General features: G+C 43.1%; 5 protein-coding genes and 1 pseudogene across 16 annotated transcripts in view; all 6 read left to right on the top strand.

Moving 5' to 3' along the window:
- LOC130531666 (protocadherin gamma-C3-like) overlaps positions 1–24,816 on the top strand; it is a 235,825-nt gene that overhangs the window by 148,426 nt on the left and 62,583 nt on the right. For 2 of the 12 annotated variants that reach the window (XM_057043775.1, XM_057043779.1), the window contains exon 1: positions 11,941–14,501. The exons of 8 other annotated variants lie outside the window; for them this stretch is intronic. In XM_057043775.1, the coding sequence (XP_056899755.1) occupies positions 12,117–14,501 (2,385 nt within the window). In that variant the 5' untranslated portion in view covers positions 11,941–12,116. Of the gene's footprint in view, positions 1–11,940; positions 14,502–18,449; positions 21,031–24,816 lie in introns of those variants that run through there. 2 more of the 12 variants (XM_057043776.1, XM_057043780.1) reach the window with 1 other exon arrangement.
- On the top strand, positions 1,252–4,142 carry LOC130531668 (protocadherin beta-16-like). The gene has a single exon (XM_057043789.1). The coding sequence runs from the start codon at positions 1,446–1,448 to the stop codon at positions 4,125–4,127; it is 2,682 nt and encodes an 893-aa protein (XP_056899769.1). The 5' UTR covers positions 1,252–1,445; the 3' UTR covers positions 4,128–4,142.
- LOC130531697 (protocadherin gamma-A2-like) lies at positions 5,252–8,454 on the top strand. Its single transcript, XM_057043813.1, is given in 3 exon segments — positions 5,252–5,841; positions 5,843–6,610; positions 6,613–8,454. Coding segments are annotated over 3 exon segments (2,415 nt in total). The 5' UTR covers positions 5,252–5,448; the 3' UTR covers positions 7,867–8,454.
- LOC130531669 (protocadherin beta-16-like) lies at positions 8,664–11,376 on the top strand (annotated as a pseudogene).
- Positions 14,512–18,002, top strand: LOC130531676 (protocadherin gamma-A2-like). Its single transcript, XM_057043796.1, has one exon. The coding sequence runs from the start codon at positions 15,443–15,445 to the stop codon at positions 17,912–17,914; it is 2,472 nt and encodes an 823-aa protein (XP_056899776.1). The 5' UTR covers positions 14,512–15,442; the 3' UTR covers positions 17,915–18,002.
- On the top strand, positions 22,179–24,794 carry LOC130531693 (protocadherin beta-16-like). The gene has a single exon (XM_057043810.1). It carries the CDS (start codon positions 22,350–22,352, stop codon positions 24,777–24,779), a length of 2,430 nt encoding a protein of 809 aa, XP_056899790.1. The 5' UTR covers positions 22,179–22,349; the 3' UTR covers positions 24,780–24,794.

Below are 24,816 nucleotides of genomic sequence, written 5' to 3' on the forward strand. Positions count from 1 at the left end.
AAAGCAGTGATATTTATTCACAAATGCTTTCTACTGTTGAGAGATGTGACATTTTTTTCTGTCAACTGCAGCATCTCCAGCATTACTGTGGGCTGCTGTATGCTGTATGTACAGTTTTCTGATGAATGAAAGAAATTTATCTCAGACCAGTAAAAGATCTGTTGCAGTACTATAGCAATGAATTCTCACCATGCACAGTTTCAACTAATGTGCATGTTTGGGACTCTGAGAGGAGAGAATTTTACCTGGAGGGCATGAAATAGCTGTGGAATTTGCACAGCATTCTAATGTATTTTTCTACACTGTTAAAGGATGTATTTTATAATGCACACGTGATCAAAAGCAAACATTGCTGGGATTACCACAAAGGAGACTCTTCAGAATACATTGAGAGAGTTCAGCACCATAGACAGCGACGGCCCTCTTCATTGCCGGACACAACAGTTGACATTTTACTGATTGTCTCACATTCATTGGAACAGTTCCCTTTCTTTTTCATACAAAACATATGTGTGCGTGTTTGTATGATTATTTGGTAGTTTTTTAGTGAAAACCTGTTTATAATAAGAATAGGTGTTGCTGTTATCTGTTTTGGTCACATGTGATTTATGCGATCAATGCAGCTTTTCTTAAATTTAGGAGTGATTTGTAACTGAAGATGTTTTAGTTAAATTTCATGATAAATCTGATCATCCACTTTGTGTGATCACTGTATACATTAGATTTAAAGTGGAGATGTAATTACAGGTTTTAAAGAACATCAGGTTCAGCGATGATGGTTTGTCGTTAATGATGGAGAGATAGATGCAGAGAGAGTGAGAGAGAGAAACAAAGAGAGACACAGGCAGAGAAAGAGACCTAAAGAGTGACCCAGAGCCAGAGAGAGAGAGAGAGAGAGAAAGATATGAAGTGGTCGGGTATAAACAGCATAGAAGTGGATGCACCACCTTTGAACTGTTTTTATGTAATTATTTTAAAAGCATTTGTTTAATTATTTTAAATTTGAGCTCCCTGACACAGTTCTTCTTCATATACATCCCTTCAAATTGATATAGTGAAAGGATTTATTGCATCATATGAACACCTAGTTTTCACATCCTGTATGATGTTAGACACATCGTTAAAAGCACAAAAGCTTTGTTTTATTTTCCCGGAGTCCTGTAGTTCAACACAGTGAACTCTTAGGGCCGCTGTTGACCAGCCTGTGTAATTTAAGTGGAAGATATCAGCAATTCCTCCCTCATGATTTCAGCTCCAGAACAACAGAAAGACCTTGAACAGTGAGGACTGCGAAGGGCACCGCTCTAATCTTTGTACGGATATTCATTTATTTTTTTTAAATTTTATTCGATCGGATAATTATTTAAAACCAGGAAACATCGCACGGATTACTGCACATCCGAAGGCTTTTTTCTCTGCAATACTGCGTGTTGAATCTTGCTACGATGGCGGACAGAACAATTGGACGTCCACTGCTGCTGTTTATTTCGATTCTCTCTCTCAAATCCGTCATTGGGCAAGTGAGCTACTCGGTACCAGAGGAAATGCCGAAAGGCTCTTTTATTGGTGATATTGCTCAAGATCTGGGTTTGGATCCGAAAAGGCTGAAATCGGGAAAGGCGCGCATCTATACAGGAGACAATGCGGAGTACATCGAGCTGAATAAAGAGAAAGGAATTCTGCTGATCAAAGACAGAATAGACAGAGAGGCCATCTGTGCCCAGACATCGCCCTGTTCGTTGCATTTCCAGGTAATTTTAGAGAATCCGATGGAGTTTTACAGCATCACTGTCGAGGTTACGGACATCAACGACAACGCCCCGACTTTTAATAGTGGTGAGATGAAATTCAGAATTAGCGAATCTGCTGTTACAGGAGCTGTTTTCTCGTTGCAGCCAGCAATAGATCTGGATGTCGGTATTAATGGATTACAAAATTATCGGTTGCATCCAGCCGACAACTTCGCTTTAAAGCTACAAAACCAAGCAGACGGAAGCAAGATGGTAGAAATGGTTTTACAGAAGCCATTAGACAGAGAGACGAAAGATCATTTGACTCTGGTTCTGACTGCAGTAGACGGCGGTGAGCCGCAGCTCTCCGGGACCGTGCAGATAGATATAAACGTACTAGATGTTAATGATAACGCTCCTGTTTTTACACAAAAAATCTACAAATCAACAATAAAAGAAAATTCGCTTCCTGGAACGAAAATAATAACTGTTCGTGCCTCCGATTTGGATGAAGGATCAAACGGTAAAATTTCTTATAGTATACAAAATATTCTCGACACTGTATCAGATTTATTTAATGTTGACAGAGAGACAGGGCAGGTTACATTAGTCGGAAATACAGACTTTGAAAAAAAACGACAGTATCAAGTACATGTCAGAGCCAGTGATGAGGGAGGTTTAACTGATTCTTGTAAAATTATTGTTGAAATAACAGACACAAATGACAATGCTCCTGTTATAAATGTAATGTCAAAGTCCAGTGCAATAACTGAAGACATTCAGCCTGGCACTGTTGTGACAATGATAAACATCCAAGATCCAGACTCGGGGGAGAATGGAAATGTTCACTGTTATATTAAAGAAAGCATTCCATTCACAATTTCTTCAACATCCACTAACTTTTTCAGTTTAACAACAGATAGTGAGCTGGACAGAGAGAGAGAATCCGAGTATAACATCACAGTGAGCTGCTCTGATGAGGGAGTGCCCTCCCTCTCCAGCAGCGTCACTCTCACCTTACAGATCTCTGATGTCAATGACAACCCTCCTGTCTTTGAGAGGAGCTCATATGAGGCCTACATTGTAGAAAACAACACACCAGGTCTCTCTATATTCACAGTCAAAGCCAGAGACGCTGACTGGAACCAGAACGCTCGTGTTTCCTACATCCTGGAGGACTCCTCTGTTAACGGCGTTCCAGTCTCCTCATATGTGTCCGTTAGTGCTGATAGTGGAGTCGTCCATGCAGTGCGCTCTTTTGACTACGAGCAGATCAAAGACTTTCACTTCCTGGTCAAAGCTCAGGATGGAGGTTCTCCTCCACTCAGCAGCAACGTGAGCGTGAAAATCCTGATCCAGGACCAGAACGATAACCCCCCTCAGGTTCTGTACCCGGTCCAGACTGGAGGCTCTATGGTGGCTGAAATGGTGCCTCGTTCAGCAGATGTGGGCTACCTGGTGACTAAAGTGGTGGCTGTTGATGTGGACTCTGGACAGAATGCCTGGCTCTCCTATAAACTGCAGAAAGCCACAGACAGGGCCCTGTTTGAAGTGGGCCTCCAGAATGGAGAGATCAGAACCATCCGCCAAGTGTCTGATAAAGATGCCGTCAAACAAAGACTGAGTGTTATCGTGGAGGACAACGGGCAGCCCTCTCGTTCAGCTACAGTCATTGTGAACGTGGCGGTGGCCGACAGCTTCCCTGAAGTGCTGTCAGAGTTCACTGACTTTGCTCACGACAAGGAGTACAATGACAACCTGACTTTTTACTTAGTCTTGGCTTTGGCTGTGGTCTCCTTCCTCTTCATCACCTGTTTAGTGGTTATTATATCAGTCAAGATCTACAGGTGGAGACAGTCTCGCATCCTGAATCACTCCAGTCTGCCTGTCATTCCATATTATCCACCACGTTACTCAGACACTTTGGGGACAGGGACTCTCCAACACGTGTACAACTACGAGGTGTGCAGGACCACTGACTCCAGAAAGAGTGACTGTAAGTTTGGCAGAGCTGCTAGTCAGAACGTGCTGATAATGGACCCCAGTTCTACAGGAACCATGCAGAGGATTCAGAGTGAAAAGAGCATCCTGGATGAACCAGACTCTCCTCTAGAGGTCAGTTTTAATGATCTTTTATGTCTGTGTTGTGAGTTTTTGTCCAGTTATAGCAAAGGTAAACCTTCCACGGTCCATTTTTCAGTGGAAGTTGTACATCCTATTCATATTTGCGACATCCATGTATCACATACATTTTATGTGACAAACATGCAAAGCAGTGATATTTATTCACAAATGCTTTCTACTGTTGAGAGATGTGACATTTTTTCTGTCAACTGCAGCATCTCCAGCGTTACTGTGGGCTGCTGTATGCTGTATGTACAGTTTTCTGATGAATGAAAGAAATTTATCTCAGACCAGTAAAAGATCTGTTGCAGTACTATAGCAATGAATTCTCACCATGCACAGTTTCAACTAATGTGCATGTTTGGGACTCTGAGAGGAGAGAATTTTACCTGGAGGGCATGAAATAGCTGTGGAATTTGCACAGCATTCTAATGTATTTTTCTACACTGTTAAAGGATGTATTTTATAATGCACACGTGATCAAAAGCAAACATTGCTGGGATTACCACAAAGGAGACTCTTCAGAATACATTGAGAGAGTTCAGCACCATAGACAGCGACGGCCCTCTTCATTGCCGGACACAACAGTTGACATTTTACTGATTGTCTCACATTCATTGGAACAGTTCCCTTTCTTTTTCATACAAAACATATGTGTGCGTGTTTGTATGATTATTTGGTAGTTTTCTTTAGTGAAAACCTGTTTATAATAAGAATAGGTGTTGCTGTTATCTGTTTTGGTCACATGTGATTTATGCGATCAATGCAGCTTTTCTTAAATTTAGGAGTGATTTGTAACTGAAGATGTTTTAGTTAAATTTCATGATAAATCTGATCATCCACTTTGTGTGATCACTGTATACATTAGATTTAAAGTGGAGATGTAATTACAGGTTTTAAAGAACATCAGGTTCAGCGATGATGGTTTGTCGTTATGATGGAGAGATAGATGCAGAGAGAGTGAGAGAGAGAAACAAAGAGAGACACAGGCAGAGAAAGAGACCTAAAGAGTGACCCAGAGCCAGAGAGAGAGAGAGAGAGAGAGAGAGAGATATGAAGTGGTCGGGTATAAACAGCATAGAAGTGGATGCACCACCTTTGAACTGTTTTTATGTAATTATTTTAAAAGCATTTGTTTAATTATTTTAAATCTGAGCTCCCTGACACAGTTTCTTCTTCATATACATCCCTTCAAATTGATATAGTGAAAGGATTTATTGCATCATATGAACACCTAGTTTTCACATCCTGTATGATGTTAGACACATCGTTAAAAGCACAAAAGCTTTGTTTTATTTTCCGGAGTCCTGTAGTTCAACACAGTGAACTCTTAGGGCCGCTGTTGACCAGCCTGTGTAATTTAGGCGGACGATATCAGCAATTCCTCCCTCATGATTTCAGCTCCAGAACAACAGAAAGACCTTGAACAGTGAGGACTGCGAAGGGCACCGCTCTAATCATTGTACGGATATTCATTTATTTTTTTTAAATTTTATTCGATCGGATAATTATTTAAAACCAGGAAACATCGCACGGATTACTGCACATTCGAAGGCTTTTTTCTCTGCAATACTGCGTGTTGAATCTTGCTACGATGGCGGACAGAACAATTGGACGTCCTCTGATGCTGTTTATTTCGATTCTCTCTCTCAAATTCGTCATTGGGCAAGTGAGCTACTCGGTACCAGAGGAAATGCCGAAAGGCTCTTTTATTGGTGATATTGCTCAAGATCTGGGTTTGGATCCGAAAAGGCTGAAATCGGGAAAGGCGCGCATCTATACGGGAGACAATGCGGAGTACATCGAGCTGAATAAAGAGAAAGGAATCCTTCTCATTAAAGACAGAATTGACAGAGAGGCCATCTGTGCCCAGACATCGCCCTGTTCGTTGCATTTCCAGGTAATTTTAGAGAATCCGATGGAGTTTTACAGCATCACTGTCGAGGTTACGGACATCAACGACAACGCCCCGATTTTCAATAAGGTGTGAAATAAAATTTGAAATTAGCGAATCTGCTGTTACGGGAGCTTTGTTCCTTTTGCAACCAGCAATAGATCTGGATGTCGGTATTAATGGATTACAAAATTATCGGTTGCATCCAGCCGACAACTTCGCTTTGAAGCTACAAAACCAAGCAGACGGAAGCAAGATGGTAGAAATGGTTTTACAGAAGCCATTAGACAGAGAGACGAAAGATCATTTGACTCTGGTTCTGACTGCAGTAGACGGCGGTGAGCCACAGCTCTCCGGGACCGTGCAGATAGATATAAACGTACTAGATGCTAACGATAACGCTCCTGTTTTTACACAAAAAATCTACAAATCAACAATAAAAGAAAATTCGCTTCTTGGAACGAAAGTAATAACTGTTCGTGCCTCCGATTTGGATGAAGGATCGAACGGTAAAATTTCATACAGTATAGAAAATATGCTTGACAGTGTGTCAGACCTATTTTATGTTGACAGAGAGACAGGAGAGGTTACGCTGGTCGGAAATACAGACTTTGAAAAAAAGCGCCAGCATCAAATACATGTCCGAGCCAGTGATGAGGGAGGTTTAACTGTTTCCTGTAAAATTATAATTGAAATAACGGACACAAATGACAATGCTCCTGTAATAAATGTAATGTCAAAGTCCAGTGCAATAACTGAAGACATTCAGCCTGGCACTGTTGTGACTATGATAAACATCCAAGATCCAGACTCGGGGGAGAATGGAAATGTTCACTGTTATATTAAAGAAAGCATTCCATTTCACACATTTCTTCAACATCCACTAACTTTTTCAGTTTAACAACAGACAGTGAGCTGGACAGAGAGAGAGAATCAGAGTATAACATCACAGTGAGCTGCTCTGATGAGGGAGTGCCCTCCCTCTCCAGCAGCGTCACTCTCACCTTACAGATCTCTGATGTCAATGACAACCCTCCTGTCTTTGAGACGAGATCATATGAGGCCTACATTGTAGAAAACAACACACCAGGTCTCTCTGTATTCACAGTCAAAGCCAGAGACGCTGACTGGAACCAGAACGCTCGTGTTTCCTACATCCTGGAGGACTCCTCTGTTAACGGAGTTCCAGTCTCCTCATATGTGTCCGTTAGTGCTGATAGTGGAGTCGTCCATGCAGTGCGCTCTTTTGACTACGAGCAGATCAAAGACTTTCACTTCCTGGTCAAAGCTCAGGATGGAGGTTCTCCTCCACTCAGCAGCAACGTGAGTGTGAAAATCCTGATCCAGGACCAGAACGATAACCCCCCTCAGGTTCTGTACCCGGTCCAGACTGGAGGCTCTATGGTGGCTGAAATGGTGCCTCGTTCAGCAGATGTGGGCTACCTGGTGACTAAAGTGGTGGCTGTTGATGTGGACTCTGGACAGAATGCCTGGCTCTCCTATAAACTGCAGAAAGCCACAGACAGGGCCCTGTTTGAAGTGGGCCTCCAGAATGGAGAGATCAGAACCATCCGCCAAGTGTCTGATAAAGATGCCGTCAAACAAAGACTGAGTGTCATCGTGGAGGACAACGGGCAGCCCTCTCGTTCAGCTACAGTCATTGTGAACGTGGCGGTGGCCGACAGCTTCCCTGAAGTGCTGTCAGAGTTCACTGACTTTGCACACGACAAGGAGTACAATGACAACCTGACTTTTTACTTAGTCTTGGCTTTGGCTGTGGTCTCCTTCCTCTTCATCACCTGTTTAGTGGTTATTATATCAGTCAAGATCTACAGGTGGAGACAGTCTCGCATCCTGTATCACTCCAGTCTGCCTGTCATTCCATATTATCCACCACGTTACTCAGACACTTTGGGGACAGGGACTCTCCAACACGTGTACAACTACGAGGTGTGCAGGACCACTGACTCCAGAAAGAGTGACTGTAAGTTTGGCAGAGCTGCTAGTCAGAACGTGCTGATAATGGACCCCAGTTCTACAGGAACCATGCAGAGGATTCAGAGTGAAAAGAGCATCCTGGATGAACCAGACTCTCCTCTCGAGGTTAGAAAATTTTAAATGCCAATTTTAGCCAATTTCCCACTGTTTTGTCAATATTGTTTAAATATATCATCAGAACAATCAATTCTGTGTCATCCTCACATTCCACAGATCGCTCCACATTTGTGTTTGTGTCCATTTAGTCCAGGAAGCATGTCTTTGCTTTTATATTTGTATATATGAATATTAATGGTGGTTCCTAAGTTGTTATTGCACTTTTTTTGCTTTTTTAGTTCTATTTAAAGCTCTATGCTCGTTGTTATATTATTTTAAGAGTCTTGATGAGCCATTTCACTTTAATATTTGTCATTGTCCCGAGTGAAAGGAATTTATGCCTATATTTAATCCTTAATTAGTTAATTTCAAGGTTCTTATGGTGCCGTTCACTATATACTTGTGGCTTGCACAGTAATTCAAATGGCAACATATTTTCCATATTTCGTATCTGATGCCATTTAGACTGGTGCTGATTTTCTCGGATGATTTCAATATTCTGCTTGTTTACGCTCCTCCTTCATTATAAGTAAATTCACAATTAAAATATGACAGGACAATGGGCCAAATGAATCCACACTTTTGCACAATTAAAGCATGCTTGTACAGTGACTTCCTTTTTGATTTTTATTTAAATAATTCATAATATATTCACTTTATGTTGGATGAAATCCATTTCTCTTGTCTGACAAAAATACCACAACCAGTCTCCTCAGTCGAAAACCAATTACTTTGGATTTGTGCAGTTTTTCAGAGTGAACTCTGAGGGACGCTGTTGACCAGATAGTCACAGGCAAACTGTAGTTTGCAGCAGTACTTCCCATGAAACGTTGACATAATAAAGACAGAACACGACGGGAACGAACGGAGAGTCGTGTCGGGTGGATTTTTGATCAATAAGACGTCTGTCTTTGGAGCTTTCTGTCTTTTTCCGGATTATATTTGCGTTTGTTTGATGTTAAGAGATGGGACGTTGCATGGAATAAGGAATCCAAACACTCTGAATCGAATCGAAATCAACCTGATTCGAACAATGAAAAGGCAAGTGCTGCAGCTGGTCTGCATCCTCTCCGTCGGCTCCGTGATGGGGCAGGTCAGCTACTCTATTCCGGAGGAAATGGTGAAAGGATCTCTGGTGGGAAACATCGCGCATGATTTAGGTTTACAGCCCAAACGTTTGGTCGCTGGTAAAGCTCGGATTTATACGCGAGACAGCGGCGAGTACATCGAGCTGAACAGAGAAAGAGGAGTCCTCCTGGTGAGAGACAGGATCGACAGAGAGGCGCTGTGCAGGAAGACGACGCCATGCGCTTTACATTTTCAGATTATTTTAGAAAACCCGATGGAATTTTACACTGTTACCGTCCAAATTACAGACATTAACGATCATGCTCCAGCTTTTGAAAAAGCCGAAATTGAATTTAAAATAAGTGAGTCGGCGATCACCGGAGCTAAATTTGTTCTGGAAAAGGCCGCAGATCTTGACGTAGGTATTAATGATCTTGAAAGATATGAATTAAAACCAACAGATAATTTTGTTTTGAAACTGCAAAAAAACGCAGATGGCAATAAAAACGTCGAGATGGTGCTGCAGAAGCCTTTAGACAGAGAGAAGCAGGAGCAGATATCTCTTGTGCTGACGGCTGTGGATGGAGGAGAACCGCGCATGTCAGGAACCATGTTAATTATCATTACAGTGTTAGACGCCAATGATAATGCTCCTGTTTTTACTCAGTCAACCTATAAATCAACAGTTACTGAAAATGCACCTAAAGGCACAGTTGTTGCTACAGTAACAGCCTCAGATGCAGATGATGGTGCGAACAGAAAAATCACTTATTCAATCACAAATACGTTAGATGATGTTAGAACAATTTTTCAAATTGATGAAAAAAATGGCAAAGTTGTTTTGATTGGAAATCTTGATTTTGAAGAATCCAGACGTTTTGAAATAGATTTACGTGCAAGTGATGAGGGAGGGCTGACAGATTCTTGTAAATTAATTGTTGATGTGAGAGATGTAAATGACAACAAGCCTGAAATTAACATCATGTCAAAGTCTAATGTGATATCAGAAGATGCTAAAATCGGAACTGTAGTGACGATGATTAATGTTGAGGACAAAGATACTGGTGTGAAAATGGCAAAGTGCAGTGTTCTGTAACTGAAAATATACCCTTTATTTTAAAAACATCATCAAGTAATTTTCATACTCTGGTGACAGACAGTGAGCTGGACAGAGAGAGAGAATCAGAGTATAACATCACAGTGAGCTGCTCTGATGAGGGAGTGCCCTCCCTCTCCAGCAGCGTCACTCTCACCTTACAGATCTCTGATGTCAATGACAACCCTCCTGTCTTTGAGAGGAGCTCATATGAGGCCTACATTGTAGAAAACAACACACCAGGTCTCTCTGTATTCACAGTCAAAGCCAGAGACGCTGACTGGAACCAGAACGCTCGTGTTTCCTACATCCTGGAGGACTCCTCTGTTAACGGAGTTCCAGTCTCCTCATATGTGTCCGTTAGTGCTGATAGTGGAGTCGTCCATGCAGTGCGCTCTTTTGACTACGAGCAGATCAAAGACTTTCACTTCCTGGTCAAAGCCCAGGATGGAGGTTCTCCTCCACTCAGCAGCAACGTGAGTGTAAAAATCCTGATCCAGGACCAGAACGATAACCCCCCTCAGGTTCTGTACCCGGTCCAGACTGGAGGCTCTATGGTGGCTGAAATGGTGCCTCGTTCAGCAGATGTGGGCTACCTGGTGACTAAAGTGGTGGCTGTTGATGTGGACTCTGGACAGAATGCCTGGCTCTCCTATAAACTGCAGAAAGCCACAGACAGGGCCCTGTTTGAAGTGGGCCTCCAGAATGGAGAGATCAGAACCATCCGCCAAGTGTCTGATAAAGATGCCGTCAAACAAAGACTGAGTGTTATCGTGGAGGACAACGGGCAGCCCTCTCGTTCAGCTACAGTCATTGTGAACGTGGCGGTGGCCGACAGCTTCCCTGAAGTGCTGTCAGAGTTCACTGACTTTGCTCACGACAAGGAGTACAATGACAACCTGACTTTTTACTTAGTCTTGGCTTTGGCTGTGGTCTCCTTCCTCTTCATCACCTGTTTAGTGGTTATTATATCAGTCAAGATCTACAGGTGGAGACAGTCTCGCATCCTGTATCACTCCAGTCTGCCTGTCATTCCATATTATCCACCACGTTACTCAGACACTTTGGGGACAGGGACTCTCCAACACGTGTACAACTACGAGGTGTGCAGGACCACTGACTCCAGAAAGAGTGACTGTAAGTTTGGCAGAGCTGCTAGTCAGAACGTGCTGATAATGGACCCCAGTTCTACAGGAACCATGCAGAGGATTCAGAGTGAAAAGAGCATCCTGGATGAACCAGACTCTCCTCTAGAGGTCAGTTTAAACACAATCTTTATGCCACGTACTAAAGAATATGATGTTTATTTTGGATTCAATCTTAGAAGTGTATACAGTCAGAAAAAAGATCAATGATAGGAAGATTTCCATTGGATGTCATGCATGTTCCTCTTTATTGATTGAGGACACATTCTGTGTCTTTTACAGTCATTATTTTAACACTATTGTGCAGCATTTATTAGCTCAAACACCTTTTTGTTCCCTTTTGTGTGAGCCAAGTATTTCAGCACCATGGAGAGCAAAACTCTACGTGGATATTTTCATTCATTTTGCAGTTTGAATATTTTATTTTTGCTTTGTAGATTTTTCCTCTCTTTCACTTCATCCGAAATATATTTTCTTTGCTTTCATGCAGTTTTTGACGTCTTTTGTTTCCATGATTATCAATATTATCATGAAAAACAGAAAACTGAGCTTTGCATTGTCTCTACTGTCAAAATAGGTAAACAGGTTTACTCATTTATTTATTCGTGCACCAGCGACACCGATAAAGGAAAAGCGGTCGGAAATGGATGGATACATTTCTCAGTTCGGAGGAGTGCAGAGGCTCTGTCTGCAGTGTTGTGTAATGAACTCACAGGGCCGCTGTTGGCCAGCGTGTCCGTGGCTGATACTGACAGCAGAACCTCCCATGTAGCATCATCATTTAAAGAGAAGACGACAAGAGCGAGCCGACATTTTGTGTTGAATAGTGAAAATCAGGCGGCACAAATCGACTTTCAGTCTCGTGAATTCAAATCTGCGGAGCTGACTGTTGGACTATCGATTTAATGATATGGAATAAATATCGGAATTGCGGAACTCTGCAGGATTAATTCACGGAGAGAACAATGGAAGGACCGGCGTTGTTCTTTATAGCTCTTGTTTCTTTTGGCTGCGTGTGCGCTCAGGTCAGTTATACAATTCCAGAGGAAATGTCGAAAGGATCTCTGGTGGGAAACATAGCTCAAGATCTGGGTTTGGAACCAAAGCGGTTGACTGCTGGTAAAGCTCGGATTTATACGCGAGACAGCGGCGAGTACATCGAGCTGAACAGAGAAAGAGGAGTCCTCCTGGTGAAGGAGAGAATCGACAGAGAGGCGCTGTGCAGGAAGACGACGCCATGCGCTTTACATTTTCAGATTATTTTAGAAAACCCGATGGAATTTTACACTGTTACCGTCCAAATCACAGACATTAACGATCATGCTCCAGCTTTTGGAAAAGCCGAAATAACCTTCAAAATAAGTGAGTCGGCGATCACCGGAGCTAAATTTGTGCTGGAAAAGGCTATAGATCTTGATGTAGGTGTTAATGATATTGACAGATATGAATTAAAACCAACAGATAATTTTGTTTTGAAACTGCAAAAAAACGCAGATGGCAATAAAAACGTCGAGATGGTGCTGCAGAAGCCTTTAGACAGAGAGAAGCAGGAGCAGATATCGCTTGTGCTGACGGCTGTGGATGGAGGAGAACCGCGCATGTCAGGAACAATGTTAATTATCATTACAGTGTTAGACGTTAATGATAATGCTCCTGTTTTTACTCAGTCAACATATAAAACCGTTGTGACTGAGAATTCAGCGAAGGGCACAGTTGTTGCTACAGTAACAGCCTCAGATGCAGATGACGGTAGTAATAATAAAATCACTTATTCAATGACAAATGCGTTCGATGATGTCAGCAAGCTTTTTCAAGTAAATGAAGAAAACGGTGAAGTAAGTTTGTTTGGAAATTTGAATTATGAGGAGTCAAAAAGATTTGAAATAGATTTACGTGCAAGTGATGAGGGAGGGCTGACAGATTCTTGTAAATTAATTGTTGATGTGAGAGATGTAAATGACAACAAGCCTGAAATTAACATCATGTCAAAGTCTAATGTGATATCAGAAGATGCTAAAATCGGAACTGTTGTGACGATGATTAATGTTGAGGACAAAGATACTGGTGAAAATGGCAAAGTGCAGTGTTCTGTAACTGAAAATATACCTTTTATTTTAAAAACATCATCAAGTAATTTTCATACTCTGGTAACAGACAGTGAGCTGGACAGGGAGAGAGAATCAGAGTATAACATCACAGTGAGCTGCTCTGATGAGGGAGTGCCCTCCCTCTCCAGCAGCGTCACTCTCACCTTACAGATCTCTGATGTCAATGACAACCCTCCTGTCTTTGAGAGGAGCTCATATGAGGCCTACATTGTAGAAAACAACACACCAGGTCTCTCTATATTCACAGTCAAAGCCAGAGACGCTGACTGGAACCAGAACGCTCGTGTTTCCTACATCCTGGAGGACTCCTCTGTTAACGGAGTTCCAGTCTCCTCATATGTGTCCGTTAGTGCCGATAGTGGAGTCGTCCATGCAGTGCGCTCTTTTGACTACGAGCAGATCAAAGACTTTCACTTCCTGGTCAAAGCTCAGGATGGAGGTTCTCCTCCACTCAGCAGCAACGTGAGCGTGAAAATCCTGATCCAGGACCAGAACGATAACCCCCCTCAGGTTCTGTACCCGGTCCAGACTGGAGGCTCCATGGTGGCTGAAATGGTGCCTCGTTCAGCAGATGTGGGCTACCTGGTGACTAAAGTGGTGGCTGTTGATGTGGACTCTGGACAGAATGCCTGGCTCTCCTATAAACTGCAGAAAGCCACAGACAGGGCCCTGTTTGAAGTGGGCCTCCAGAATGGAGAGATCAGAACCATCCGCCAAGTGTCTGATAAAGATGCCGTCAAACAAAGACTGAGTGTTATCGTGGAGGACAACGGGCAGCCCTCTCGTTCAGCTACAGTCATTGTGAACGTGGCGGTGGCCGACAGCTTCCCTGAAGTGCTGTCAGAGTTCACTGACTTTGCACACGACAAGGAGTACAATGACAACCTGACTTTTTACTTAGTCTTGGCTTTGGCTGTGGTCTCCTTCCTCTTCATCACCTGTTTAGTGGTTATTATATCAGTCAAGATCTACAGGTGGAGACAGTCTCGCATCCTGTATCACTCCAGTCTGCCTGTCATTCCATATTATCCACCACGTTACTCAGACACTTTGGGGACAGGGACTCTCCAACACGTGTACAACTACGAGGTGTGCAGGACCACTGACTCCAGAAAGAGTGACTGTAAGTTTGGCAGAGCTGCTAGTCAGAACGTGCTGATAATGGACCCCAGTTCTACAGGAACCATGCAGAGGATTCAGAGTGAGAAGAGCATCCTGGATGAACCAGACTCTCCTCTAGAGGTTAGAAAATTTTAAATGCCAATTTTAGCCAATTTTCCACTGTTTTGTCAATATCGTTTAAATATATGATCAGAACAATCAATTCTGTGTCATCCTCACATTCCACAGATCGCTCCACATTTGTGTTTGTGTCCATTTAGTCCAGGAAGCATGTCTTAGCTTTTATATATGTATATATGAATATTAATGGTGGTTCCTAAGTTGCTATTGCACCTTTTTGCTTTTTTAGTTCTTTTAAAGCTCTATGCTCGTTGTTATATTATTTTAAGAGTCTTGATGAACCATTTCACTTTAATATTTGTCATTGTCCTGAGTGAAAGGAATTTATGCCTAAATTTAATCCTTAATTAGTTAATTTCAAGGTTCTTATGGTGCCGTTCACTATATATTTGTGGCTTGCACAGTAATTCAAATGGCAACATATTTTCTATATTTTGTATCTGATGCCATTTAGACTGTTGCTGTTTTTCTCGGATGATTTCAATATTCTGCTTGTTTACGCTCCTTTATTATAAGTAAATTCACAATTAAAATATGACAGGACAATGGGCCAAATGAATCCCCACTTTTGCACAATTAAAGCATGCTTGTACAGTGACTTCCTTTTTGATTTTTATTTAAATAATTCATAATATATTCACTTTATGTTGGATGAAATCCATTTCTCTTGTCTGACAAAAATACCACAACCAGTCTCCTCAGTCGAAAACCAATTACTTTGGATTTGTGCAGTTTTTCACAGTGAACTCTGAGGGACGCTGTTGACCAGATAGTCACAGGCAAACTGTAGTTTGCAGCAGTACTTCCCATGAAACGTTGACATAATAAAGACAGAACACGACGGGAACGAACGGAGAGTCGTGTCGGGTGGATTTTTGATCAATAAGACGTCTGTCTTTGGAGCTTTCTGTCTTTTTCCGGATTATATTTGCGTTTGTTTGATGATAAGAGATGGGACGTTGCATGGAATAAGGAATCCAAACACTCTGAATCGAATCGAAATCAACCTGATTCGAACAATGAAAAGGCAAGTGCTGCAGCTGGTCTGCATCCTCTCCGTCGGCTCCGTGATGGGGCAGGTCAGCTACTCTATTCCGGAGGAAATGGCGAAAGGATCTCTGGTGGGAAACATCGCGCATGATTTAGGTTTACAGCCCAAACGTTTGGTCGCTGGTAAAGCTCGGATTTATACGCGAGACAGCGGCGAGTACATCGAGCTGAACAGAGAAAGAGGAGTCCTCCTGGTGAGAGACAGGATCGACAGAGAGGCGCTGTGCGCCGAGACGACGCTGTGCGCTTTACATTTCCAGGTGATTTTAGAGAGCCCGATGGAACTGTACACAGTCACCATCGAAATCACTGACATCAATGACAACGCACCGACCTTTGAAAAGGACGAAATGAAATTCAGGATTAGTGAGTCGGCTACGCTCGGTTCAAAATTTGTGCTCAAACGGGCCGTTGATCTTGATGTTGGCGTCAATGATCTTGAAAAATACGAATTGAAACCAACAGATAATTTTGCCCTGAAACTGCAGAATAGCGCAGACGGAAATCAGATCGTCGAGATGGTGCTGCAGAAGCCTTTAGACAGAGAGAAGCAGGAGCAGATATCGCTTGTGCTGACGGCTGTGGATGGAGGAGAACCGCGCATGTCAGGAACAATGTTAATTATCATTACAGTGTTAGACGCCAATGATAATGCTCCTGTTTTTACTCAGTCAACCTATAAATCAACAGTTACTGAAAATGCACCTAAAGGCACAGTTGTTGCTACAGTAACAGCTTCAGATGCAGATGACGGTGCTCACAGCAAAATCACTTATTCAATCACAAATACGTTAGATGATGTCAGCAAGCTTTTTAAAGTAAATGAGGAAAACGGTGAAGTTACTTTAATAGCAAACATTGATTTTGAAAAATCACGAAAGTATCAAATAAATTTGCTTGCTAGTGACCATGGAGGGCTCACAGATTCTTGCAAATTAATTGTTGATGTGCAAGATATGAATGATAACAGGCCTCAAATTGACATATTATCAAGGTCATCTTCGATATCAGAAGATGCTGAAAAAGATACTGTTGTGACCATGATTAATATCGAAGACAAGGACTCTGGAGAGAATGGAGCAGTGAAGTGCTTTATAAATGACAACATACCCTTCACTCTAAAGCCTTCTACAAATAATTTCTATAGATTAGTAACAGACAGTGAGCTGGACAGGGAGAGAGAATCAGAGTATAACATCACAGTGAGCTGCTCTGATGAGGGAGTGCCCTCCCTCTCCAGCAGCGTCACTCTCACCTTACAGATCTCTGATGTCAATGACAACCCTCCTGTCTTTGAGAGGAGCTCATATGAGGCCTACATTGTAGAAAACAACACACCAGGTCTCTCTATATTCACAGTCAAAGCCAGAGACGCTGACTGGAACCAGAACGCTCGTGTTTCCTACATCCTGGAGGACTCCTCTGTTAACGGAGTTCCAGTCTCCTCATATGTGTCCGTTAGTGCTGATAGTGGAGTCGTCCATGCAGTGCGCTCTTTTGACTACGAGCAGATCAAAGACTTTCACTTCCTGGTCAAAGCCCAGGATGGAGGTTCTCCTCCACTCAGCAGCAACGTGAGCGTGAAAATCCTGATCCAGGACCAGAACGATAACCCCCCTCAGGTTCTGTACCCGGTCCAGACTGGAGGCTCTATGGTGGCTGAAATGGTGCCTCGTTCAGCAGATGTGGGCTACCTGGTGACTAAAGTGGTGGCTGTTGATGTGGACTCTGGACAGAATGCCTGGCTCTCCTATAAACTGCAGAAAGCCACAGACAGGGCCCTGTTTGAAGTGGGCCTCCAGAATGGAGAGATCAGAACCATCCGCCAAGTGTCTGATAAAGATGCCGTCAAACAAAGACTGAGTGTTATCGTGGAGGACAACGGGCAGCCCTCTCGTTCAGCTACAGTCATTGTGAACGTGGCGGTGGCCGACAGCTTCCCTGAAGTGCTGTCAGAGTTCACTGACTTTGCTCACGACAAGGAGTACAATGACAACCTGACTTTTTACTTAGTCTTGGCTTTGGCTGTGGTCTCCTTCCTCTTCATCACCTGTTTAGTGGTTATTATATCAGTCAAGATCTACAGGTGGAGACAGTCTCGCATCCTGTATCACTCCAGTCTGCCTGTCATTCCATATTATCCACCACGTTACTCAGACACTTTGGGGACAGGGACTCTCCAACACGTGTACAACTACGAGGTGTGCAGGACCACTGACTCCAGAAAGAGTGACTGTAAGTTTGGCAGAGCTGCTAGTCAGAACGTGCTGATAATGGACCCCAGTTCTACAGGAACCATGCAGAGGATTCAGAGTGAAAAGAGCATCCTGGATGAACCAGACTCTCCTCTAGAGGTTAGATAAACTCATGTTACATATGTACTTGTTTTTTTGTTTTTTTTTTTACTTTGCTTGTTTGCTTAATTGCTTCTTGTTGCTACTGCAGTTCAGTGTGTGTGTGTGTGTGTGTGTTGGCGGGGGGGGGGGGGGGGGTTGTGCTCGCTTGTGTGTGTGTGGGGTGGGGGGGGGGGTTGTGCTCGCTTGTGTGTGTGTGGGGTGGGGTGTGGGGGCTTACAGCCTGTTTTCAGCACCGCGGACAGAGGCAAATCATTGTGAGAGACTCTTTCCTGACAAGTTCTGTCAAGTGAACCTTTGTTTTTATTTATGAAGTTTCCTGACACCATTTATGATGTAAAATATTTTCAGCTCTGTAGTTTTTAAGTTTTAACAGTAGACAGATTTTCTCTCTCTCTTTTGATTCTTCGATTTCAATAAGTCTGACTCGACTTGTCGAACCCTGCTTGCAGTAACTGGGTTTCAACTCTGTGGGCCGCTGTTAGACTACCACTAGATGTTTTCACCTCCTTTATAATCGCATCCTCCCTTGTCGTGACGTTATTACTGAAAAAGAAAAGAAAGAAGGGTGTTCGTGGACATGGTGTCTCCTGGATGACTGCCTTTAACAAACGGACTATCTATTACAAATTGTGGATTCTAATACTATTTTTCTCATTTGGATTGTCGTCACTTGGCAACGTTAAGATTTTGAGACTGATTTTAACACCCTTTGTGATCTAACGGTGCTATTGAACAGAACAATGAGACGGCAAGTATTTTTTTTCACCATGCTTTTCTCGCTTGATTCCGTTCTTGGTCAAGTCAGTTACTCTATCCCAGAGGAAATGCCAAAAGGTTCCGTACTGGGGAACATAGCACGAGATTTAGGTTTGGATGTGAAACGACTGAAATCGGGTAAAGCGCGAATATTTACTGGCGACAGCGCAGAATACATCGAGTTGAACCGAGACAGAGGAGTCCTGCTCGTTAAAGATCGCATTGACAGAGAGACGCTCTGCAAACAGACGACGCCTTGTGCTTTGCATCTTCAAATCATTCTCGAAAACCCAATGGAGCTATTTCGGATAACAGTCGAGATTACTGACATTAACGACAACAGCCCCGTTTTTAAAAACGACGAGAAGAGGTTCGAAATTAGCGAATCTGCTGTTACGGGCTCGAAATTTGTTTTAGACCGAGCGGTGGATGCAGATATTGGCGTCAATGGCCTGAAAAATTACAGCCTGAAACCCACGAATCATTTTCAGCTCAGGATGCAGCACCACGCAGATGGCAATAACAGGGTAGAAATGGTGTTGCACACGCCGCTGGACCGAGAAAAAGAGGAAGAGATTTCGCTGCTGCTGACGGCTGTGGACGGGGGAGAGCCTCAGATGTCTGGAACTGTGAGGATTTCCGTGACCGTGCTTGATGTAAACGACAACGCACCTGTTTTTATGCAGCCCGTATATAAAGCTGCACTCGCAGAAAATTCGCAGAAAGGGACAATACTCACAAGAGTGAGTGCTACCGATGCAGATAAAGGGAGAAACGGCGAGGTTTCTTATTCGGTGTCCAGCACGATGGACACCGTGTCTGACATATTTACTGTAAACGAAAATGGGAATGTGATTTTACTTGGTGCAGTTGACTTTGAAAAAGCTAAGTACTATCAAATAGATATTGAAGCTAAAGACAGCGGTGGCCTATCTGATTCCAGCAAAATAATTGTTGATATTATTGATATTAATGATAACACACCTGTAATAAGTATACTTACAAAATCTGAGAATGTTCCAGAAAGCTCTCCCCCAAACACAGTTATTGTTATGTTCAGTGTCTCTGACCCAGATTCAAATAACAATGGTCAAGTGAACTGTGAGATAAATGGAAACATACCTTTTAACATTGCACCTTCTTCAAATGGATTCTACAATTTAGTAACAGACAGTGAACTGGACAGAGAGAGAGAATCAGAGTACAACATCACAGTGAGCTGCTCTGATGAGGGAGTGCCCTCCCTCTCCAGCAGCGTCACTCTCACCTTACAGATCTCTGATGTCAATGACAACCCTCCTGTCTTTGAGAGGAGCTCATATGAGGCCTACATTGTAGAAAACAACACACCAGGTCTCTCTATATTCACAGTCAAAGCCAGAGACGCTGACTGGAACCAGAACGCTCGTGTTTCCTACATCCTGGAGGACTCCTCTGTTAACGGAGTTCCAGTCTCCTCATATGTGTCCGTTAGTGCTGATAGTGGAGTCGTCCATGCAGTGCGCTCTTTTGACTACGAGCAGATCAAAGACTTTCACTTCCTGGTCAAAGCTCAGGATGGAGGTTCTCCTCCACTCAGCAGCAACGTGAGCGTGAAAATCCTGATCCAGGACCAGAACGATAACCCCCCTCAGGTTCTGTACCCGGTCCAGACTGGAGGCTCTATGGTGGCTGAAATGGTGCCTCGTTCAGCAGATGTGGGCTACCTGGTGACTAAAGTGGTGGCTGTTGATGTGGACTCTGGACAGAATGCCTGGCTCTCCTATAAACTGCAGAAAGCCACAGACAGGGCCCTGTTTGAAGTGGGCCTCCAGAATGGAGAGATCAGAACCATCCGCCAAGTGTCTGATAAAGATGCCGTCAAACAAAGACTGAGTGTTATCGTGGAGGACAACGGGCAGCCCTCTCGTTCAGCTACAGTCATTGTGAACGTGGCGGTGGCCGACAGCTTCCCTGAAGTGCTGTCAGAGTTCACTGACTTTGCACACGACAAGGAGTACAATGACAACCTGACTTTTTACTTAGTCTTGGCTTTGGCTGTGGTCTCCTTCCTCTTCATCACCTGTTTAGTGGTTATTATATCAGTCAAGATCTACAGGTGGAGACAGTCTCGCATCCTGTATCACTCCAGTCTGCCTGTCATTCCATATTATCCACCACGTTACTCAGACACTTTGGGGACAGGGACTCTCCAACACGTGTACAACTACGAGGTGTGCAGGACCACTGACTCCAGAAAGAGTGACTGTAAGTTTGGCAGAGCTGCTAGTCAGAATGTGCTGATAATGGACCCCAGTTCTACAGGAACCATGCAGAGGATTCAGAGTGAGAAGAGCATCCTGGATGAACCAGACTCTCCTCTCGAGGTTGGTGCCAGAATTATCTTTGACCGCTAGTCTGAAATCCATTTTCAGTAGTCCATAAATTGTTTACCTGTAATTGGGACTCTTACATATGAGGTTTTGTAGTGTATTTTTGTTGTTGTTGTCTGTTTTACTTCATTACACTTGCATTTGCTGTTGCTTTGATAGAAGTCACACTTTAAAAATTTGACTTTTAACCTCCCTTAATCTTTATATTTTCAAGTAATACATATTGAGCAGTTCCTGTTCCACAATCTTGAACTTTTCCTGCCGTGGATTTTTACAGACCTCTCTCCTGTTTTGATCATACTTATTTCTCTTTTTGCTGTCCATAATGAATATTTGCTGCCTAAATGTTCTCAACATTTCTTTGGAAAAGAAATCAAAACCATACGTCGACCAGCTTAATCTTTGTTGTCCATGTTGTTTATCTGCTTATCTGAGAATAGTTTAGATTGTGATCCAACGACTGAGTGTGCTGCTACTCTATCATTTCATCAGCCATGTTTTCTCTTACATTATCAAAGAAAATACCTATTTGATTGGACTGATGAAGTGGTACATATGATTTAAATTATTATTTTCTGGTTGTCAGATGAATGGGCTGTATGTGATATATTTATATCTACTGTGCAGGGTTTGCAGGTGTAATCCAGTTTGAATTAGTCAATAAAAGTGAGAGAATTCATATCCCTTTTGCATCAGTGCAGCTGAATAATTTTTTTTAATTCATTTTTGTGGTAAACAACTTTCAGAAACTTTTCCATCCTTTTCTGTAGATTATTTATGTGCAAAATGCTTGTGTTTTCTGCATTCATACAAAAATGAAAGCAGCAGTTTCAGCAGAATATGATTCAACTCAATATTTCTGTCCATCTTGTCCTCTGTTTTCCGGGTCCTTTTTTTCTCCTCCAGTCAATGAAGCCACACATAATTTAACATCTTCCCTCCAGATAATTCTGACGTGCAACTAAAATTTTGATTCGCATTTCAAATGATTGATCACTGTCAGTCGCATTGAAAGTCGCATTGATCACTTCATAAATATGCTGCTGCCTGTTCTTCTGCAGTGCTGGTGTTTGGACTCTCAGGGCCGCTGTTGGCCAACCTAGCTTTCCTGCATGTTTGCGATATAAAAGGAAGAAAGAGACGGTCGTGCAGCATACGAGCGTCGTGGATGAAACGAGCAGCATACGCGCGTCATAAACGTCTTGTTTGGATTCTAAAAGCACGAAGACAATATTTCATTGGATGATTCGGAGTCAAGAAAGATTTTATCACCTTGGAATATCTCATTACATTTTTTTTTAATCGAGGATATTATGTGGGGCAGGACAATGCCGCGGCAAGTACTGTCGATTATGACGATTTTTTCCTTTAACGCTGTGCTCGGGCAGGTTACCTATTCCATCCCAGAAGAGATGTCTAAAGGTTCTGTGGTTGGTAACATCGGGCAGGATTTAGGATTAGGAGTGAAAAGGCTGAGATCTGGGAATGCTCGCGTCTTCACGGAGGACAATGCAGAATACGTCGAGCTGAATAAAGACAGAGGAGTCCTGCTTGTGAAAGAGAGGATCGACAGGGAGGCGCTCTGTGGACAGACAACACCTTGCGCTTTACATCTTCAAATTACACTCGAGGACCCGATTGAATTCTATTCGGTAACGGTAGAAATAAACGACATTAACGATCATTCGCCCAGTTTTAAAAAGGAAGAGATGAGATTCAGGATAAGTGAGTCAGCTGTGATCGGAGCGAAATTTGTGCTGGAAAGAGCTATGGACCTTGATGTCGGTGTTAACGGCCTGCAGAGCTATTCTTTGAAACCTACAGACAATTTTCAGCTTAAATTACAAGATCAACAAGATGGGAGTAAAAAAGTAGAGATGATATTACAAAAAAATCTGGACAGGGAGACACAAGAGCACCTCTCTTTAATCCTCACTGCAGTGGATGGAGGTGATCCTCAACTATCAGGAACAATACGTGTCGAGATTTCAGTGCTAGATGCTAATGATAATGCTCCAGTGTTTGTGCAAGAAGTATATAAAATCACTATCATGGAAAATGCTCCAAAAGGCACAGTTTTTACTACAGTTAGTGCAGTAGATGCAGATGAGGGCTCAAATGGAAAAGTGTCCTATTTTATAACAAACGCTTTTGATGATGCCCATGCTATCTTTGAAATAGACAGGGAAAATGGCGTGGTGTCTCTGTCAGGAAGTTTGGACTATGAAAAGGCGCAGCAGCATGAAATACACGTGCAAGCGAGCGATGATGGAGGACTCACAGATTCGTGTAAGATCATTGTTGAAGTGACAGACATGAACGACAATAAACCAGTCATTAATATTATGTCCAAGACTAATGTGATTTCAGAAAATTTGAAGCCAGGAACTGTAGTGACAATTTTAAATGTTCAAGACCCAGATTCTGCAGAAAATGGAAAAGTTGTATGTAATATACAGGAAAATATGCCCTTTCAAATGATAACATCATCTAAAAAAATCTTCAGCCTTGTGTCAGATAGTGAGCTGGACAGGGAGAGAGAATCAGAGTATAACATCACAGTGAGCTGCTCTGATGAGGGAGTGCCCTCCCTCTCCAGCAGCGTCACTCTCACCTTACAGATCTCTGATGTCAATGACAACCCTCCTGTCTTTGAGAGGAGCTCATATGAGGCCTACATTGTAGAAAACAACACACCAGGTCTCTCTATATTCACAGTCAAAGCCAGAGACGCTGACTGGAACCAGAACGCTCGTGTTTCCTACATCCTGGAGGACTCCTCTGTTAACGGAGTTCCAGTCTCCTCATATGTGTCCGTTAGTGCTGATAGTGGAGTCGTCCATGCAGTGCGCTCTTTTGACTACGAGCAGATCAAAGACTTTCACTTCCTGGTCAAAGCTCAGGACGGAGGTTCTCCTCCACTCAGCAGCAACGTGAGTGTGAAAATCCTGATCCAGGACCAGAACGATAACCCCCCTCAGGTTCTGTACCCGGTCCAGACTGGAGGCTCCATGGTGGCTGAAATGGTGCCTCGTTCAGCAGATGTGGGCTACCTGGTGACTAAAGTGGTGGCTGTTGATGTGGACTCTGGACAGAATGCCTGGCTCTCCTATAAACTGCAGAAAGCCACAGACAGGGCCCTGTTTGAAGTGGGCCTCCAGAATGGAGAGATCAGAACCATCCGCCAAGTGTCTGATAAAGATGCCGTCAAACAAAGACTGAGTGTTATCGTGGAGGACAACGGGCAGCCCTCTCGTTCAGCTACAGTCATTGTGAACGTGGCGGTGGCCGACAGCTTCCCTGAAGTGCTGTCAGAGTTCACTGACTTTGCTCACGACAAGGAGTACAATGACAACCTGACTTTTTACTTAGTCTTGGCTTTGGCTGTGGTCTCCTTCCTCTTCATCACCTGTTTAGTGGTGATTATATCAGTCAAGATCTACAGGTGGAGACAGTCTCGCATCCTGTATCACTCCAGTCTGCCTGTCATTCCATATTATCCACCACGTTACTCAGACACTTTGGGGACAGGGACTCTCCAACACGTGTACAACTACGAGGTGTGCAGGACCACTGACTCCAGAAAGAGTGACTGTAAGTTTGGCAGAGCTGCTAGTCAGAACGTGCTGATAATGGACCCCAGTTCTACAGGAACCATGCAGAGGATTCAGAGTGAAAAGAGCATCCTGGATGAACCAGACTCTCCTCTTGAGGTTGGTGTCATAACATTTTTGGAATGTTGAGGGTCAGTAAAATATAATAAACTCTTGTCTACATCTT

The sequence above is a fragment of the Takifugu flavidus genome, chromosome 9, assembly GCF_003711565.1.
Source record: "Takifugu flavidus isolate HTHZ2018 chromosome 9, ASM371156v2, whole genome shotgun sequence".
Classification (NCBI taxonomy): domain Eukaryota; kingdom Metazoa; phylum Chordata; class Actinopteri; order Tetraodontiformes; family Tetraodontidae; genus Takifugu; species Takifugu flavidus.

Excerpts from the sequence above, each read along its gene's own strand:
- LOC130531676 (XM_057043796.1), top strand. The coding sequence starts at position 15,443 with ATGATAAGAGATGGGACGTTGCATGGAATAAGGAATCCAAACACTCTG.
- LOC130531668 (XM_057043789.1), top strand. The coding sequence starts at position 1,446 with ATGGCGGACAGAACAATTGGACGTCCACTGCTGCTGTTTATTTCGATT.
- LOC130531693 (XM_057043810.1), top strand. The coding sequence starts at position 22,350 with ATGTGGGGCAGGACAATGCCGCGGCAAGTACTGTCGATTATGACGATT.